Raw genomic sequence first — 19,971 nt, 5'->3', positions numbered from 1 at the left:
CCCCCCTGCGCCCTCGGAGCCGCCGCCCGAGTGCGGAGCCGGGAGTCCGGGGCGGACGCGGCGAGCGGGGTGAGTCCGGGCCGGCGGGGCGCGCGTGGAGGGGGCTCGGAGCGCTCTGCGGGGACATCGGGCTGCGCTTCCCGCCCCGGACCCCCCACCCGCGACACTTGCTCGCCGTCTCCCGCAGTCCCCGAAGACGCGGCCATGCCGGACCGGGCGGAGGCAGGGGAGGCAGAAGAGGAGGCCGGGGCCGGCTCCGGGTCCGAGGCGGAGGAGGACGCGCTGTGGGAGCGCATCGAGGGTGTCAGACACCGGCTGACGCGCGCCCTGAATCCGGCCAAGCTCACGCCGTATCTGCGCCAATGCCGGGTCATCGACGAGCAGGACGAGGAAGAGGTGCTGAGCACCTACCGCTTCCCGTGCCGAGTCAACCGCACCGGTGAGCGCCTGGGGCGCCTCGGGGGACCCTGACCTGAGCGCAGCCGGTGGGGCTCGGTAGCCCGGAGCCCAGGGCGAGAGGCCGAGGCTCTGCCGCCTTGGGCCTCAGTCTCCACTTCGCTGGCGTGGACTGTTCGGGGGCTCCCGCCATCCTAGAACCCCACCCAGACACCCCGTCTCCGCGGCCGTGCCCACACCGGCGTCACGGTTTGTCTGTCCTGGGGTTCGCACCCACTTCCTGGGCCCACAGTGGAGCAGAGGGTTGGATGTGGTTGTGGCTAGACCTGGGACCTCCTTGGTAACGCTTGGTGGCCTTGCGTCCCTGTGCCCTTTGCTCACCTTGGCCTGTTCTGGCCCCTCCTCTTGTGGCCCAGGCTCCTCAGAAAGTCGTTTTCCCTCAGAGGATCAGGACTTGCCTCGATTTTACCAGGCTCTTCTTTCCCAGGGCGTGCCTTTCATCCCCTGTGCAAAGCAAGGAGGGTCTAATGGTAGTGTCTCTGGCCAGGACCGGTGGGAGAAATCTATGCTTTGGGGGATGGAGGAGGTCTCGTGCCATTGAAAATATAGGTTGCCTTTGCTAGCCCACCATCTGTGTTGGTGGACTGTGGGGGTGTTGGGGAGCTGTCCGAGTGCAGGTGCCTTACCGGGGTCTGGCTCCCTGGCTGTGGCAGACAGGCTCTCCTCCCTGATGTGTTGGGACAGGCCCCTGCGTGTGTCACTGGCTCAAAAATCTGGGGAACGTGGGCCCCTGAGCGTGGGGGGGAGGAACCTGCTGGTTGGGGGGTGGCAGATGACCTGCGTGCACCCCTCTCCAGGGCGTCTGATGGACATCTTGCGCTGCCGTGGAAAGAGGGGCTACGAGGCCTTCCTGGAGGCCCTGGAGTTCTACTACCCAGAACACTACACGCTCCTCACGGGCCAGGAACCTGCCCAGCGCTGCTCCATGATCCTCGGTGAGCCGATCCTGCTAGGTCTCAGGCTTAGGCCATCCCTGCAGTTCCTTGCACTGTCGCTGTCAGGGGAACACTCCCACTATTCCTGTTGAACAGATAGGGAAACTGAGGCCCAGACTGAAGCTGTTTGCTCAGATCCCCAGGATAGGCTGGAGCGGGAGGGACTGAGATTCTAATCCAGTTAGGCCACTTGATTTACATGAGTCTTTCTAATACTGTTTTCAGACATGATGTGTCTGAGCAGCACAGGCTTATAGTTTCTTATGCAAAACATGCAAAGACTCCAGGTGACTTGAGAAGGAAAAGAGAAAATCTTTCCTTTAGCTCTGTTCTGCTGGTGGCACTTTGGCAAGTCCCCTTGTTTTTCCATTCCTGCACACACCCTTGCTTGGTGTGTGAGTGTTGCCTGGAAGTTTTTTTTCTCTGAGTGGCTGGTGTGAATAGTGTTTCTACCTTGTCTGCACTCGTTTTCAGTGACTGGATAACGTGCGTGAGTGAGGTTGTGACATAATTCGTTTAACCCAGCCTGGAAGATGGACATCTAGGTTATTTCCTGCTGTGTAGCATTATGATGTGGTGTGCGCATCCTTGTACAGTTCTACTTCTCCGAACTGGGGAGAGTTTCTGAAGTGGAATTTCTCAAAGAGTATGTGTATTTTATTTTACTTTTGGTTGTTTAAGACAAGGTCTTGCCATATTAATTCAGGCTGGCCTTGAACTTGTTATATATAGCTCGGGCTAGCCTTGGACTCTTGGCAGTTCTCCTGCCTCAGCCTCCTCGGTGCTGGGATTACAGGTGTATGCCCCTGTGCTTGGCTGTGTATTTTTTATTTTTTATTTTTTTGTATTTTAGGGAAGGGTCTACAGGGTGTTCAGGGTCTTACTATTAGATCAGACTTGTAGCCTGTTTACAGCTTCCCAAGAGCTGGGATTACAGGTGCGCACTACCATGCCCAGTCTCAATTGCTGTCTCAGCGTGCCCCGGGGGCGTGGCCTGCATAACACCCAGCCCCTGCCCCTGCTTGCAGGGGCTTTAATCCACTGAGCTATTTGACTGGCCCTATATTTTTTCTTTTCAAAGTTTTATTGATAAACAGATAGCAGACAGTTTCAAATCAAATCGGAAGTACAGTTTCAACAAATAATACACTGCATATATTCTTCTTAGTGGTTAATTGCTGTATAAGAAGTGGACTTGTGATCCTATTTACAAACACCATTAGAACAAATCATTCTATTCATTAAGAGAATGCAACTATATATCCATCCTAACCACTTTGAATACACAGATACAAAATGGACATTCATTGGTATACCCCATTTTTTCTAAGTTCCGTTATTGAATATTATAGGTGTGTAAACTCAGCAAAATATTCTAAAAGAATCCAGTAGCCCATAATAACATTGGGTCTTCTGTTTAACTGGCAATGTCAGAAATTATTGACCTGAGTCCCCCTATATATTTTTTATTTATTTATTTACATTTATTTAGTGTGTGTGTGTGTGTGTGTGTGTGTGTGTGTGTGTGGCCAGCTCAGCCCACCAGGGGGCGGGGCTGGCTGGTATGTGGTGCTGGGGGATTGAACCGGGGTCCCTGTGCTTTGCCAAGCTTGTTCCAAGTAAGTGCTTTAGACCACTGAGCCATCTCTCCAGCCCGCCCCGTATATTTTTTAAATAATTATTTATTTATTTGTTTGTTTGATGAGGATCTCGCTATGTAATTGAGACTCATAGTGATCCTCCTGTCTCAGTCACTCCAGTGCTGGGATTACAGGCATGCGCTACCACGCCCGGTTTTGGGGCTGGCACAGCATATGGTATTAGGGATCGAACCAGGTTCCTTCTGCTTGCCAGGCAGGCACTTAAACCGCTGAGCTATCTCCCCAGTTTGGCTGTGTATTTTATGTTATATCTGCATACCTCTACCAGCAGTGTGTGAGTGCCCATTTTTTTGTACCTTCAGGAATTCTGGGGATCAGCCAGGTGTGGTGGTGCGTGCCTGTAATTCCAGCACTAGGGAGGCTGAGGCAGGAGGATTGCTGAGAGTTGAAGTACAGCTTGGGCTACAAGTGAGTTTAGGGCCAGCCTGAACTGCATTGTGAAACCCTGTCTCAAAAAGACTAAACAAGGGACAGCAAGATAGCTCAGGGACTATACCCCAGGTGCTCTGAGCTGGCCATTGAGTCTGGGTGTGGTAGCGTACACCTGTAATCCCAGCACTGGAGAGGCCAAAAACAGGAGGATCACCATGAGGCTGAGCTGCACAGTGAGACCCTGTACCAAATACAACATCATCATCATCATCAAAGACAAAACAAAAATAAAAACCAATCAGCCAACTGAAAAAAATCCAAGAGGAGGGGCCGGGGAGATGACTCAGTGGAATAAGCGCTTCCCTGGCAAGCGCAAGGGCCTGAATTCAATCCCTGGTTCTGCAAAAAAAAAAAAAAAAAAAGGAATCCTGGAGATAATTTTTTTTGGGGGGGTATTGGGAATCAAACTCAGTAAAAAAAAAAAAAAAGAATCAAACTCAGGACCTCATACTTACCAAACAGGTTCTGCCCAATGAGCTAAATCCCTGGCCCCAGATCACTTTTTTTTTTTTCCAGACCACTTTTTATTTATTTATTTATTTTTTTGTTTTGTTATTTTGTGTTTTAGGGAAGGGTCTACAGAGTGTTCAGGGTCTCACTTTCTAGATCGGACTTGTAGTGATCCGCCTGTTTACAGCCTCTCAAGAGCTGGGATTACAAGTGTGCACCACCGTGCCCAGTCTCAATTGCCATCTTAGTGTGCCCCAGGGGCGGAGCTGGCATGGCAGGCCTGGGGACTGAACCCCCAGCCCCTGCACCTGCTTGCAGGCACTTTAATCTGCAGAGCTATTTGGCCGGCCCCAGATCATTTTTTTTTTTTAATTTTTATTTATTTTTATTTTTATTTTTATTTTTTTTAAACCTTCTTTTTTTTTTTAAATTTTATTTATTTATTTATTTATTTGTGTGTGTGTGTGTGTGTGTGTGTGTGTGTGTGGCCAGCTCAGCCCACCAGGGGGCGGGGCTGGCTGGCATGTGGTGCTGGGGGATTGAACCGCGGTCCTTGTGCTTTGCTAAGCTTGTTCTAAGTAGGTGCTTTAGACCACTGAGCCATCTCACCAGCCCAGATCATTTTTTGAATGTTAAAAAATGTTTTAATATTTTGGCCAGGCTGATATATAAAAAATAATTTTTTTCATTTATTTATTTGATACAGAGTCTCACTACGCAGCTTGGACTGTAGTGATCCTCCTGTTTTCAGCCTCCCCAGCACTGTGATTATAGGCCTGCGCCACCACGCCCAGATTTGGTCACCAGCTCAGCATGCTTCAGGGTTGGGGCTGGTATGACATGTGGGACCAGGGATCGAACCCTGGTCCCTGCACTTGCCAAAGCAGGTGCAACAAATAATAGTTTTGTATGAGGCTTTTATATCTCATTGAGTGATGTAGTTCACAGCTTACTCTGTTCTAAGCCTAGAACGAATGAGTTCTCTGTACTTCCAGTTTTTCTTTTTAAAAAAGAACTCAGTAATAGCATCTACCTTAAAGTGTCATGAATATTAGGTAGTTACTGCCTGTATCTAACACAAAGAAGGAAGTCAACAAATTTTTTTGTTGTTGTTGTACCAGGGATTGAACTCAGGACCCTGCCGTTTGCCAGGCAAGCACTTATTCTACTGAGCTATCTCCCTGGCCCCCAACAGATGTTAATAGCTATTGCTATTATTGCTAGTGAAGTTGTGTTTATTAGTCATATTATTATTTTGGGACTTGCCTATTGATAGCCTTTGCCTATCTTTTTTTTTTTTTTTTTTTTACAGAACTGGGGATTGAACTCAGGCCTTTTTGCTTGCCAGGCAAGCACTTGTTCTACTGAGTGATCTCCCTGGCCCCCTGCCTATCTTTTTATTTAGCTGTTTGTCTTAATTGATTCTCAGGAGCTCTTTATATATTGTGGCTTTTAGTGTTATGTAGCATCCCCCCCCTTTCTTTTTTGTCTTTCTGAGACAGCATTTCACTATGTAGTTCAGGCTGGTTTTGAATTTGCAGCAATTCTCCTGCCTTAGCCTCCCAAGTTCTGGGATCATAGGCGTGTTCCACCAAGTCTTTGTGTTTCTTTTAACTTAGTTGCAGCTTTCCTGTTTCAGAGATTGTCACATTTGGGTATAGATTTGTTGACCTTTCTTTTAATCCCTGGATTTTGTGTCTCACCTGGAATGACCCAGGCATGTTCCAGAGTTTCCTTCTAGTGGCTTTATGGCTTCTTTGAGCATCCCCCTCTTCCCCTGGCGTTTATCTCACGCCCTGCCTGTTCTCTCTCTTCCGTCCCTGCAGATGAAGAGGGGCATGAGGGCCTAACTCAGTTCCTGATGACTGAGGTGCGGAGGCTGCGGGAGGCGCGAAAGAGCCAGTTGCAGCGGGAGCAGCAGCTTCAGGCGCGAGGCCGGGTGCTGGAGGAGGAGCGGGCGGGGCTGGAGCAGCGCCTGCGGGAGCAGCAGCAGGCCCAGGAGCGCTGCCAGCGGCTGCGGGAGGACTGGGAGGCCGGCAGCCTGGAGCTGCTCCGACTCAAGGATGAGAACTACATGATCGCCATGCGCCTGGCCCAGCTGAGTGAGGAGAAGAACTCGGCAGTGCTGCGCAGCCGCGACCTGCAGCTGGCGGTAAGCCCTGGGGAGCGGGGGCGGGGGGGGGGGGGGGGGGGGGGGGGGGAGCTGCGGAGAGTGATGCTGTAGCCTGCTCTTCATAGACTGGTCTTCAATTGCCTTGTTCCCACTTCCTTGGGTTATGGATGTGGTCAGCTGGGGGCTATTTTGCCCCACCTCTGAAACATCTGCGCAAGTCTCAGAACAGTTTTGGCTGTCACAACTAGAGGGTTGTAGTGAGTGGAGCCAGCGATGCCGCTGAACACCCCGCTGTGCTCAGGACAGCACTTAAGACAGAATTACCTAGCCTCAGAGATTGGCAGTGTCAAGGTGGACAAACCTTGGCTTATGAGGAGGGTTCAGTACTTTTAAGGCAAGGAATTGAGCTGGATGTGGTAACACATGCCTGGAATCCTACCTACTTAGGAGGCTGAAGCAGGAGGATTTTAAGTTCCAGGCCAGCCAGGACAGCTTAGTGAGTATTTGTCTCAAGATAAAAATAAGGATAAAAATAAATAGCACACCTAAGTTCAATCCTCAGTATAGGGTGGGAGCAAGATAGAGAGAAAAAGATGAAATTGCAGGTGCCCAAGCCAGTGCTCAGAACCTATGTCACACGGGGCGTGGTGGTGCATGCCTATAACCTCAGCACTCAGGAGGCCGAGGCAGGAGGATCGCTGTGAGTTTGAGGCCAGGTTCCTGTTCTAAATACAGACACGGGGGCTCGGGTTGTTGAAGTGACTGACTCAAGGTCACCAAGCCAGGAAGCAACCTGGCCTGGACATGAACCAGTCTGCCTGGATCCGGTGCTGGCCTCCTCCCAGGGTTCTGTTTGGCTCTGGGGAAGTCTCACCTAGTCCTTAGCAGACAGTGAGGCTGGGCCCTCCAGGTGGGAACCTGAGTGCTACTTTCCTGGTTTCTTTCTGGGACTGGACATGTTTATACTGGCTTTGACTGCAGGGTGTCATCCCAAGGACTTTTTTTTTTTTTTGTCTTTTTTGAGACAGAGTCTTGCTATGCACCTCAGGCTGGCCTTGAGCTCACTTTGTAGCCCAGGCTGGTCTTGAACTCACAGTGATCCTCCTGCCTCAGCCTCCCGAGTGCTGGGATTATAGGTGTGAGCCATCATCCCAAGGATTAATGCCAAGAATCTGTGCCAAGGCTGTAACACACTTCCAGCACACAGTAGGCACTTTTGTTGAATACTTTGAGAGTTCAGAGTGGGATTCTGGCCTGAGCCTGGGGTTGTGGATGCAGTGCTGTGGGCAGTGGCCTGGGCCTGTGGGCTGTGGTGGGCATGTGTGAGTTGTGGGTGAAGGGCACTGGGTGCTGGCGTCTGTGTCTGCACATACCCAGCAGGTTGGTGTTTCGATGAGCAGAGCCCTGATCAGTGTGTTGAGGCCGCTGGTCTTGCTTGAAGCTGTGGGTGGCCAGTGTAGAGGTGAGAGGTGACAGTGAGGCCATTGTCTGTCTGAGGCAGAAGCTTTTGGAAGGGTGGTGGGCACGACTGTGGACACAGGTCCTGGGCCCAGGGCTGTTTCTGTTGAGCAACCTGGTGTGGCCAAGTGTCCCTTCCAGTGCCTCAGTTTCCTCTTCTTAAGAGCAAGAGATCACAGATGAGGACAGCACAGCAGTTACGAGCACAGCTATTCTGTGCACCAACTCCTTCCTCTTGCCAGCAGCCCCGTGTTGGGGGTCGGCACTGCCGTCCTCCCTCATTCTGGAGGGCATCGAGGCACAGAGAAGGTGAATTCCCTGCTTTGCTCTTGGCATTTGCTGGAAGGCATGCGGCAAGGTAGGGGGTCCCCTCTCTTCACTCAGAGGGGTGCCTCTTCTGAAACAGACATAGATCTTGCTGTGAAATTTTTCTAGAAAGAAGCTGCTGCTCCATGGTGGCCAGGATGGGGTGGGCAGACCGTGGTGGCATGGCTTCCTCTCATGCTTGAGTTGGGAGGGGTTTGTGTGTTGGCCTCTTCCCAGGCATAGGTGACAGGGAGGTGTGCCGAGCGACTGGGAGATGTCCTGTGTGTGTGCACGGCCGTTGGGTGCTGGGGTGAGGGAGGGCCCAGGGCAGGACAAGAGGCGGCTGAAGTGCCTGTGTGCATGCAGTACAGGTACACAGAGGTAGGATGACCGCTACTGGGGTCACTTTTCGCCAGCTGAGGAGGTAGAGGGAACAGGGAGAGATTCGGTTAGTAGATAAGCTCCCGTATATGTGTCTTAATTTCTGGAGCTTTTTTGTCTTGAAATTTAACTTTTTTTTTGTACTAGGGGTTGAACTCAGGACCTCAAACTTGCCAGGCAAGCACTTATGCCACTGAGCCCTCTCCCTGGCCCTTGCCTTGAAATTTAAAAAGAGCTGGGCGTGGTACTGTGTGCCTATAGTCCCAGCACTTGGGAGGGCTGAGACAGGAGGATCATTGTTAGCTTGAGACCAGCCTGGGCTACAAAGTGTTCTCAAGGCCAGCCTGAACTGCATAGGGAGGCTCTAATTCAAAAAAACAAAAGATTTAAAAAAAAAAAAAAAAAGGCAGCAGCACAGGTGGATACTTAGATCTGTTGTGCCTGGCTCGGCAGCTTGGGTCCCCTCCCCCCAGGGACAGGTGTGTGGTGGCTGCGATTTAATCCCATGTTTTATAAGGTGCAAATTTAATGAGCTGTTATTTCTAAGCAACATAAACTGAAGAAAGGAACGCTGTAATTTTGTACTAAGTGAGTCTGTACACCCGGATTAAATGCATCCGCAGTTCCTGGTGTTTGGCAGAGGCTCCCTCCTGCCCTGTCCTCTGAACTCATCCGGAGCCCGGCTGGCCACAGGTCAGTGGGAGGCCATGGTGTGTGGCTGCGGTTGGCTGTGAAGGGTGTGACTGTGCCTGCCCTGGGGACCAGCTGTCTTCCTCCAGCCGCTCACAAAGCGTGTTTTGTGAGCGGAAAGGAATGCGGGAGTCATGGATTTCTTGCTGGGTCCTGGCGGAGGAGGAGTGCACAGTTCATTTGTAAAGTTGCCAGACCGTGTTTGGGCTCCGTGTGTGTGTACGCGAGTGAGCATGCTTATGTGTGTGCACGCGTGTGTGTGAGCACATGTGTACTGCTGTTCTGGGCCCCGAGGCTCTGGGAACTAGCACATCATTTACTTGGAGAGGAAACTGAGTCCTGGGGCAGGAGGTGCCGGCACACCTGAGGGCAGTCCCAGAGATCCCTCTGACCTTCTCCGACTGTGGCTTCATTCTCTGGGCTGCCACCTGTGCCTTCTCTTATCACTGTCCAGACGCTGCATGAATCTGGAACACAGTGTTGGCCGGGTGTACGTGTGAGCCTGAAGACTGGCCATGCGTGTCTGCCTTGCCTGGCAGTCGTCACCCAGGTGCCAGACCCAGCCTGGGCCAGCCCTGGCTACACACAAGGAACTGGTCACTGTTAGGGTCCTGGGATTTTAATTTTATTTAGAGCAGTCAGGTGAGCCACATCACTCCTGTGGCAGCTTTGTAGTCTGTCCTGTCTACTGTCACTGTCTTGTTGGATTCTTGCAGTGATGTTGGGAGGCAGATGGAAGGGTGAGAGGATTGATGGGGCCCATTTCACTCATGAGGAAACTGAGGCTCAGAGAGGGTAGGCGGCTTGCTTGTAATGACAGAGCCTAAAAGTGGCAAAATTGAAACTGGAACTTTGGACTTGCAGGTGTTGGTGGGGAAGTGGAGTCCAGTGCCTGGTCTTGGAGTAGATCTGTTAGGGATGTCTTCAGGGGAGGAAGACCCAGCCCAGTCTGTCCTGAGAGTGTGTGGAGCTGGAGGTGGCGGTGGAAGGGGACATTTTGCATTCTGGGCTGGGTGACACCGTCAGATTCCTAACTGTTCCTTCCCCCTCTGGGTTCAGATGAGTTCAAGGCACAGTGATGACTTGGCTAAGGCCACCCTGAGTTGAGGCAGAGCTGGGCACAGACCCCTGTGCCCGCTCTTCTTATGCTGCCCCTCCTCTGTCACAATAATTCTGGGCCCCATGGGCTGAACTCAGTGTCAAGGCCTTGGGGCGCTGCGCAGGCGGTAACACAGTATCACCCACAAGGTCATGGAGCAGCGTCCTGTAGGAGGGTGACCTTGGCCTTGTTTCTCTCCTCTCTCACCACTACTTTTGCATCTGCCGGGCCTGTCCTGGAGGAGCAAGTCCTGGAGGACACCTGGAGGCACTCAGGAGGGAGGGAACAGGACCCCTTCCCTCATTCAGTGACCTTGTGGGTCCCTCCCTGGGCTGACCGTGGTCTGTGTCCCAGGTGGATCAGCTCAAGCTCAAGGTCAGCCGTCTGGAGGAGGAGTGTACACTGTTGCGCAGGGCCCGGGGGGTGCTGCCTGCGGCTGAGGAGAAGGAGAGGGAGCCAGACAGCGTGGACCTGGTCTCCGAGCTGCGGGCTGAGAACCAGCGGTTGACGGCATCACTGCAGGAGCTGCAGGAGGGCCTGCAGCAGGTAGCGTGAAGTCCTGGGGGACGGTGGGGGGCGGACCCCTGACGCTCACTGGGCTCCCCAGGTCTGGAGAGTGGAGGATTCCAGACAGACCCAGGGTCTGAGATCTGGATGTATCTGGCCAGTTGCCCATCCGGAGCTCTGAGTGGAGGATCCTTGCCCACTGTTCCCCTTGTGGGTTTAACCCAGGGTCTGTGTAGCCTCTGAACCCCAAACCATGCACCTGATCCTATGGGTGAACATTTTCCTGGGAAGAGGGCCTCCCAGCTTCCAGGGGTTTGTAGAGGCCCCCGAGGGCTGAGTGGCCCAGGGCGGGCTTGGTGGCCTGTGGCAGGTCTGAAGCAGCATGGCCTTACCCTGGCCTAGTTCCACCTGGAAGTGACAGATGGAAACCAGTGTATTTCATGGGGCTGGGAGTACCCAGCCCTAGCTCTTTGGGGATCACTCAGGGGAGTGAGCTTAGGCTTTGGATGCTGCTTTGGGTGTGGGGTAGGGGCAGAGAAAAGAGTGATCCAGGATTTTATCTGAGTCTAAGGTCATGGCTGCACTTATCTCATTTGTATCCCAGAAGTTCCTGGGGGCTGAGCCTACTCTAAGGGGGAAACGGAGGTCCAGAAGGGTCAAAGCTCTAGGCCAAGTTGGCAGAGCTCATAGGTGGGGTCCGAGGACTGAGGGCTGGGGTCCTCCTTCCTCCCCATACCCATCATGGGGCCTAGGGCAGGTGCTGAGGTGGCTGTGGACTCTGACCCCCAGGAGGCAAGCCGGCCAGGGGCACCGGGCTCCGAGCGCATCCTCCTTGACATTCTGGAGCATGACTGGCGGGAGGCGCAGGACAGCAGGCAGGAGCTGTGCCAGAAGCTGCATGCCGTGCAGGGGGAGCTGCAGTGGGCTGAGGAGCTGCGGGACAAGGTAGCACCCGCCCCCCCCCCCCGCTGCCCCCTTCAGTGCCATTGTCCCTCTCTGGGGGGAGGAAGTGTCGAGCCTCATAGGTCTCTTTCAGCCCACTTTCCAGCATCTCTGTGTAGGCACCATGCTGAGAACTATGCATCAGATACTGACAGTCCTGCTAGGCCCTTGGGAGTTACCAGGAAACAGAACAAAGGCCCTGCTCCGGCAAAGCTGCTTCTAGCTGGGAGACTGGTGCCGTGTGCCCGCATGACCCCACAGGCGCTATATCAGACAGCAGAAGACAGTGCTGTGCAGGGAGCTGAGCAGGGGAAGGGGCAGCAGGTCCCAGGTTCAGCAGAGCCACGCAGGCTGGGGGACAGCACTGCTCTTGTTCTGCAGTTTGCAGAGTAGACAGTGAGATGAGGTGGTGGCCTGGACCGTCCCACTGGGGAGGTAGATGCTCAGGCTGGGGCTCAGGCCTCTCCCAGGGTTCTGCTGGGCACCTGCTGGCTGGCTTCCCTTGTGCTGACCTGTGGTATGAGCGCACCATCCTCCCTGCCTGCAGTACCTGCAGGAGATGGAGGACCTGCGTCTCAAGCACCGCACGCTGCAGAAGGACTGTGACCTGTACAAGCACAGAATGGCCACCGTGCTGGCCCAGCTGGAGGAGATCGAGAAGGAGCGGGACCAGGTGAGCCCAGTATGCTGTGCCCTGGCCTTGATCCCACTGACAGATCTGGTCCAGGGGAAGAGGAGGAGAAGTGGGTAAGACTCGGATTTTAGAAAGAGATTTTGGCAGTACACTGGCTGCTTTAGGATAGGACAGCAGGGCTGCAGAGACAAGTGTTTTTGGGTGCACTTGAACAAACCTGGAATTTGCTAGAATATAAGACCTGGGCCTCAGACTAGCTAGTCTCATCTGATATGGGTCTAAAAGCAAACACCTCACATCCCTTCATTGCACAGGACCAAAAGGGGGTGAAGGACATGGCCAAGGTCATGCAACCAGCAGTACTGGAGCCAGGTATCCAGGCCCTTCGTGAATCAGATGCTGGTCCAGAGCTGCCAGCCTTGCGCCCTAAGCCCATCTCTTACTCACACTCCCAAGACAGTTAATAAAGTCAGGCCTGGCGGCCTTCACTTCTGAGTCTCTTGTTCTCTTTGTATCATAGGCAAGGCCAACATAGATGAGGTGCCTGAAAATATTTGCTGACGAAGAAATTCTCAAAAGTTTTGGCTCTGGTCCCTGGGGACTGTAGCCTTTGCCTCCTGCCGAGGCCGAGGGGCGGGCTCTGGCGCCGGGGCCAGTTCCTTTATGCCCTGCCTGCCTTGTGTGAGGCTGCCCATGCAGGGGAGGATGGGTGGGTTTGTCCTTGACCATGTTTGAGTCCCAGGCAAGGCGCTGAAGTTTGCACTTGAGAATGGCCCTCAGTCTCAGAGGCTGGGGGTTGAGGGTGAAGACTTGGGGTTTCTTCTCTGGATTTTCTCATTCAGATGGTTGGGGCAAGGCCCAGGAATGCACATGCACCAAGCCACTTCCAGTCCCAGGCATTCCTTGTGGAGAAAAGTACTCAGGATGCAAAGGGCAGGGCTTGGCCTCTGTGCTCCTGCACTGACTTGAGTGCTGTGAACCAAGCCCTGGGAGCGTGGTAGGTCTCCTGGAAGTATTTTAGGGTAGTCTTAGTGACGCACCTGAGAGCCTGACTCTACAGCTGGACTGGCTGGTTGGAGTCCGGCTCTGCCCTGTGGGTATGGTTTCTCTAGCTGCAAAAGAAAGAATGAGGATGCTATCTCAGTCTGTCACCACGAAGATGCAAAGAGCTGATACTCAGCGTCGGGCCTGGCACACAGGAAGAGCTTGCTAGATGGTGGCTGCCACTCAGATGCTGGGCCAGTGCAGCTCCTTTAGCGGCTGCTGCCCTCTGCTTCCTCCAGGCCATCCAGAGCCGTGACCGCATCCAGCTGCAGTACTCGCAGAGCCTCATCGAGAAGGATCAGTACCGCAAGCAGGTGCGGGGGCTGGAGGCCGAGCGGGACAAGCTGCTGACCACGCTCACCACCCTGGAGGGTACTAAGGCACTGCTGGAGGCCCAGCTGCAGCGCAGCCAGGGCAGCTCCTGCCTCAAGGTGAGCGGGGTCAGGGAGGTGGTAGCCTAGGGTCCCAGCAGGAGCTGGTGTGGATTTGTGAGCAGGACGGACACACATACAGTTCGGAGTTTGTGGGTTGGCACAGACCTTGAGAATTGTCTTTGGCCTGTTTTTGCACATTCTCAGGCAAGGACGTTGAGATGGAGGATGTAGACCTTGGAGATAAGCTAGTGTGGTTTGGGACAGGCCTTCCAGTGCTCCAGAGACCAGCTACCCTAATCCTCTTCTATTAGTCGGTTTTCTGTTGTTGGGACAAAACACCTGGCACACAAACAGAAGCAGAGGTTTCCTTTGGCTCATGGCTTCTGAGGTTGCAGTCCATGGTCAGCTGCCAAGGCAGACAAAGAATGGAGGAGGAAAGCCGCTCCCCTCCTGAGAGCCAGGAAGCAGAGACAAGGAAGAGACAGAGGGGGCCCTCTAAGGTCACGCCCCCCACAGCCACTCAAGAGTGTGCTTTGGAGTCTCCTGGGTGTGTCTCAAGCGGCTCATGTTGATGGTCAAGATGAACAATCACACTCCGCATTGTACAGGAGCCAGAGGGGCTTAGGGGCCTGTGGTCACCATCAGCCAGGCAGTCAGTGGTCCTGGGGCTACAGCCAGCTTCATTTTTTCCTGTCTTGAATGGCTTATCTATGGGCTCGGTGGGCCTGGCAGGGATGGGCTTGGCCTGGAAGAATGCAGTTGGAGGCAGGAAGCTGTGACCTCTCACATGTTAGAAGCTCCTGTGGTTCTTCTGCTCTTAGGAAAAGCCAGGTCCTTCATCATGCCCGAGAGGCCGGGCACCTTCTTCCCTTTAGCTTGGTTCTTTGGGTCTCAGCATTTTCATTCTGAGTGTGTCGTGGTCCTGCCTCAGGGCCCTTGTATATGCGGTCTGTCTGCTAGACCAGGCTCCCAGCTGCACCTAGTTAGCCCCGAAACATCCTTGAGTTCTCAGTTCTAAGCCTGCTTTCTCTGGAAAGCATGGGCGAGGCTTCTGAGAGCTCCCTGTGCCCTGTATCCTTCTGCTGTCATTGCCCTTGGGGTGATCCTGCTTCTCTTCTAGTTTGCAGTCTGTCTCTCCTTGAGCATCTGAGCGTCACAAGGACTAGAATCTGACTGGCTGTGTCCCAGCTCTGTCCTGTGCCTGCCGCACAGTTGCCGGGGCTCAGCCTTGCTCCCTCCACCCCCATGCTCTTTCAGGCCTGTGCCTCCTCCCATTCCCTGTGCTCCAACTTCAGCAGCACCTGGAGTCTCAGCGAGTTCCCCTCCCCGCTGGGAGGCCCAGAAGCAGCAGGGGAAGTGGCTGTTCTGGGGGGATCTGAGCCTCACACCTCGGTAAGATGTCCACCTGCCCCAGTTATGGGGGTGCCCACGGTGTTCCTATAACTGCCTGTTCCTATAATTACCAGGGTTCGGCGCATGCTCCAGTTTGCCAAAGGTTCCACCCAGGGGAAGCCCGGGGAGGCCAGGACTTCTTTAAATCCCCCGGGGCACTTGGGCATCAGGAGACCTGGGGAGCCACTCACACACATTGATCACATGGAGCCTGGTCCTCTGCTCTGGGCTGGGAGGTGACACAGGCCTGGCCCCATGCTGCAGGAGGAGGCCACCGACAGTGAGAAGGAGATCAACCGCCTGTCCATCCTGCCCTTTCCCCCCAGCGCCGGCTCCATCCTCCGCCGGCAGCGTGAGGAGGACCCTGAGCCACCTAAGAGGTAACAGACTGGAGGAGCACGGAGGACCCAGGAGGTTGGGTTCCTGAACAGCCACCTCCCTGGGCCCCCATGCCAGAGTCAGGCCCACACACACAGACACCTGTGTTACGTGGCTGGAACTCTGCAGACTCAAGTATCCTAGGAGGGACCAAGTCAGGGTTAAGACAAGGCCAGAGGACAGTGAGGGCCCAGGTGGGCAAGTAACTTGAGGATCTCAAAGATCCTCAGCCTAAGGGATGGCTGGTGGCCCAGGACCAGGGCATGTGGAGAATGTTTCCAGGGATCAGGGATCTAGGGACAAGGAAATGTCAGGCCCCAGGTTCAGGCATCAGACGAGACAGAGGCCAGGAAAGCCAAGCCATCTCTGCTAGTGGCAACGTCGAGGCAGGCTGTTGTGCCTGTGGGCCACAACGGGATGATAGCAGTGGGGTGAGTGAGGACTGAGAAGCCAGCGGAGGCTTCCAGAAGGAGGTGGCCTGGAAGGACGGGAAGCCGTAGCACGACCTGCACCACAGGCAGTAACTTCTTGCCCTGTCACTTCAGGGGAGCCAGGCAGTGTGGCGCCCAGTGCCTAGGCCCTTGACTGGGGTCTAGTCTACGTGTCCTTGGGATTGTGGGAACTTTAGTTCGCCTGGGGGTGGGAAGGAGCCGAGAGACTCTGCCCACTCTGCCTCACCTCCTGACTCCTCCCTGCCCCTCTCTGCCCAGGTCCTTCAGCAGCATGTCAGACATCACAGGTAATGGCCTGGGGCTCCCTGGGGGGCTCATCCCACAGAGGCACTTGGCAGTCTTCCTCAGGCCTGTGTGCCTGTTCTGCCACAGCCTGTGTCCTGTTGTCTCAGGCTACACTGTGCTCCTGACCAGGGCCTGCTTGGGCAGTTCTTGCGGCCAGGTTCAGGCTGCCCAGCCTGACCAGTCCCAGCCATTACCTCTTGCTCCAGATGTGGCACATAGGACTCCTCACTTCCTACCCACCCTGCTGTCCTCTGGGAAACCAGAGGGTCACCCAGGAGGTTCTGAGCCAGTGGGCCCAGTGTCCCGCTGCACCCCTCTTGTCTTACACCCTGGATGTCCCTGCCTCCCAGACCCCTGACCTTCACTGTTCCTCCCCAGGGAGTGTGACGCTTAAGCCCTGGTCCCCTGGCCTCTCTTCATCCTCATCCTCTGACAGCGTGTGGCCTTTGGGAAAGCCGGAAAGCCTCCTGGGCCGGGGATGTGGCCTGGGCCTTCTCAACAGGTAGCAGCCATTTGCGCAGGTTGGGGCTGGGGCTGGCTTTGCACCTGAGACTGAGATGAAGGATGGGGGCTGGGCGGCAGGAGGGGCTGGCAAAAGCCTGTGCTTTGAGCAGTGTGGACTATTTAGGCCTCTCCACACAGGCAGACCTTAGCTTGGAGCCCTGGTGCTATTATCATCTCTGAATTGGGCCGGCCACCTCTCCGCCGGCCTCAGTTTCCTCCCTGGTCAAGGGGGGATGGTGGTGATCTCTCTGCATGTGGGTGTTCTGAGGTTTATGACTCAGAGCCTGACCTTGCCAGGCATGCAGTAGCTGCCTAGTTAACAGTGGTTGCTTTCAGGCTGCTTTTGTCCCAGCTGCTTGCTTGCTGGTCCTCCAGGACAGAGCCATCCTGCTGATCATCTTGCTGGGGGTGAGGACTGGGGCCGCCACTGGAGTCCCCACAGGCTGAAATGGGAGTCATAGAGCTTTAGCGATGAACACACCTTGGGTAGCGAGTGTTGTCAGTGGGTCCTGCCTATGCCTCCAGTGGATAGAAGGAGGGGTGGGGGCCAGCAGCCTGTGCTAACAGCCTGACAGTGACCTTTGTTTGAGCTCATCTGGGCAAGGTGAGCAGCTGCAGGGAGAGCCAAGGCTGGTGGGGTCAGGGGTGGAGGGTGAGAGGGCTGGGAGGGTGGGGGGGTTGGTGAGTCAGGCTGGGACCTCGCGCAGGCTTTGGCTTGTGCTGTCTGGGAAGCCTTGGGTGGGTTTGGTTGCTATTAATTGCCAGGCCTGCTGCTGGCTGCCTTCCAGCGTTCTCTGTCCACAAAGGAGGAAACTGAGGCTAAGAAAGGTTGAGGAGCATTCTCACAGTCACACTGCTGACCAGGGGCAGGGCCGCGGTGACCTGGTCAGATTCAAGTTGGGGAGCATCGATTGATTGTCTGCTTTGGAATGTGGGTCGGGTTGTGCGACATGCCAGGGCAGAGCAGAACCGTGGGCCTCCTGCCTCCTGGAGGCTGCTTGTCCAGGGCTGTGTCCAGGCCCTGCCCCCACCCACACCCCCTACGACATTGTTTCTGCCTGCGCAGGACATGCTTCTGGGGGAAGGGGCGGAGGCGCCTCCCTTCCTGCCCGCCTAGGCCTTTCCTCCCTTCCTCCAGCCAGGCCCACAGCAGGGGCCCTGGCTACGGGCCAGGGGGCACCAGGATGTGGCGGGGGCGCAGGAGGCTCTGCCCAGCCTAGGCACCTCTGCTGACCCTGTCCTGGGGAGAAGGGAGTTGGAGGGAAAGCAGAGTGGGGTGGGACAGGGGGTGCTAAGAGGGAAAGAGGGGGATAGGCGGGGAGGAAGGTAGGGGCCTGAACCTGACCTGGTGACTCATCTGTGTCCTGGGAAGAGTGGGCTTTGGAACCAGCTTCCCAGCTCACATCTGTGCTGGCTGCAGCTGCTGTGGGGCTGTGGTAGCACACTGGATTTTTCTGGAGCCTTGGTCTCCTGGTCTGTGTGTTTTGTTTCTTTCTTTTCGGTTCTGGGGATTGAACCCAGAGCTTTTGCACTGAGCTACATCTCCTGCTCCCCACCCCCCTTTGTATTTTGAGACAGGGTTTTGCTAAATCTGTAAGTCGCAATCACTGTGCTGGGATTACAGGCTTGCGGCCTTGAGCCCAGCTCTGTCAAAGCTACTCAAGCTTATGGAGAGCATCCATCCCTGCAGGGCGCTGTGAGGGGCATTTTCTTGCCTCTTTCCCATGGCCTGCTGGTTCTTCCCCTCAGTCTCTTTGCCACCTGTTCCCCTTGCTCTGCCTTCTGCCTGGAGGTGGGAAGGGCAGGGGAGGATAGGCAGCTGGCCGTGGGGATGCTGGAGGGACAGAGAGCTGGGTAGGGAGACCACAGGAGGAGCCTGAGTGAAGTGGGGTGCTGGGTGAGGAGGGGTGGGCAGGGAGTATTTTTGAGAAAGTTGGAGTGCCATCTGCCCACAAGCTCCGCCCCGCTCAGACTTGATCACATGGTCTCCGGATCTCTAGGACTTTCTGTCCTTGCGCACAAAGGGCTCTGATGGGTCATGGCCCGACTTTGTTACCCACCAGCTGTGCCATCCTTGGCAAGTTATAACTTCCCTGAGCTTCAGTTTCCCTCCTCTCCTATGTGGGTGTAATCACAGTTGCCTCCCACAGGGCTGTTGGGAGGGTTATATTCCATCATTTGTGTGACACACTTAGGTCTCAGCATTGCCAGACTCTGCGTGGCACAAAACAGACATAGATGCTGCTTGGATCTTCCCATAGTGCTTTGGTGCCCGCTGCTGCTCAGAGCTGGCGGACTCTCCTGTGTCAGTGTCCTGAGCTGCTGGCCTGCCTGGAGTCTTCTCCTTGCGGTTGTGCTCATCAGTGCCTGGAGCTGGGAGGGCTGAACCGGTCCAGGGAGCCCCAGAGACTCTGGGAAACAGGATACTGCTTCGGAAAAGCTCAGGAAAGTCATTTTGTGATGTGGGGAGGTTGATGAGGGTGTCTTGGAGGAGAGGGTGCCACAGCTGGTCTTCAGGGAGCAGCAGGCAGGGGCAGGAAGAGCCCTGGGGGACTGAGGGTGGTCAGGATGCTGGAATTGCAGGGGTCAACTGGGTGGGAGGCTCCAGAAGGCCTGGTGCAGGTTGCTTGCTGGGCTGCTGTCCTCAGGGCATGGCGGGGTCAGTGGTCTGTGGATTTGAGACAGATAGGGAAACTGAGGCTAAGGGTGGTGCTTTGGCTTGAATCACACCTGACAGCAGTGGAAGTCTGGTTTTTCTTGAGCACTTGGTGGTTCCTGGACCCTCCCGAGAGCATCGGTGTTTTAACGACGCTTGCAGTGAACAGATTTGTGGCCATCTGGACCCGGAGTTCTGCCGGTGCCCTCTGACCTGGCCTCAACTTTCTCTGCCCACACCCACAGGGAGAGAAAGCTAGTAGCTGGCCCGAAACAGAAGCTGGAGAGACAGTAGTGGGATTTACCTGGAAGAAGGCACTTAAGAACAGTTATATTTATCAGGAAGGGGTGAGGAGGCAGGAGACAAACCAACAAAAATAGAGTTGATCTGGACCCTGCAAATTTCACAGCTTTCTCCTGTACTTGGTGGCCCCAGGGTTGGAGGTTGGTGACTTACATGTTTTTCACCTCGATAGTGGGCTGAACCCACTCTCTTCCCACCGAGCCATATCCCCAGTCACTCCCCTCTTTTTTGAAAAACGTATTTAGTGCAGGGTCTGCAGGGTCACACTGCACACATTAGACTCGTAGTGATCTTCTGTTTTCAGTGTCCTAAGTGCTGGGATTACAGGCATGCGCCACCAGGCCCAGTCGAAGTTGCTGTCTCAGTGCACCCCAGGGGCAGGGCCGGCAGGGCACACCTGGGATCAAATCTTGGACCCTGAACCCTCTCCCCCTTTTTGAGACAAGACCTTGTTATGCAGTTCTGGCTGTATTTGAGCTCACTTGTAGCCCAGGCTGGTCTCAGACACTTTTTTTTTTT

At 54.8% G+C, this 19,971-nt stretch overlaps 1 protein-coding gene across 3 annotated transcripts in view; it reads left to right on the top strand.

The window, feature by feature from the left end:
- Card10 (caspase recruitment domain family member 10) overlaps positions 1–19,971 on the top strand; it is a 32,760-nt gene that overhangs the window by 4,468 nt on the left and 8,321 nt on the right. For 2 of the 3 annotated variants that reach the window (XM_023719012.1, XM_004634591.2), the window contains 11 exons: positions 188–439; positions 1,254–1,391; positions 5,761–6,086; positions 10,336–10,527; positions 11,278–11,433; positions 11,978–12,103; positions 13,348–13,539; positions 14,740–14,874; positions 15,139–15,254; positions 15,963–15,991; positions 16,368–16,491. In XM_023719012.1, coding sequence (XP_023574780.1) covers positions 205–439; positions 1,254–1,391; positions 5,761–6,086; positions 10,336–10,527; positions 11,278–11,433; positions 11,978–12,103; positions 13,348–13,539; positions 14,740–14,874; positions 15,139–15,254; positions 15,963–15,991; positions 16,368–16,491 — 1,769 coding nt within the window. In that variant the 5' untranslated portion in view covers positions 188–204. Of the gene's footprint in view, positions 1–6; positions 70–187; positions 440–1,253; positions 1,392–5,760; positions 6,087–10,335; positions 10,528–11,277; positions 11,434–11,977; positions 12,104–13,347; positions 13,540–14,739; positions 14,875–15,138; positions 15,255–15,962; positions 15,992–16,367; positions 16,492–19,971 lie in introns of those variants that run through there. The other variant, XM_023719011.1, reaches the window with a different exon arrangement.

This window comes from Octodon degus, unplaced genomic scaffold, assembly GCF_000260255.1.
Source record: "Octodon degus isolate 3935 unplaced genomic scaffold, OctDeg1.0 scaffold00064, whole genome shotgun sequence".
In the NCBI taxonomy this organism is placed as follows: Eukaryota; Metazoa; Chordata; class Mammalia; order Rodentia; family Octodontidae; genus Octodon; species Octodon degus.
This window is presented reverse-complemented; position numbering and strand designations above follow the sequence as displayed.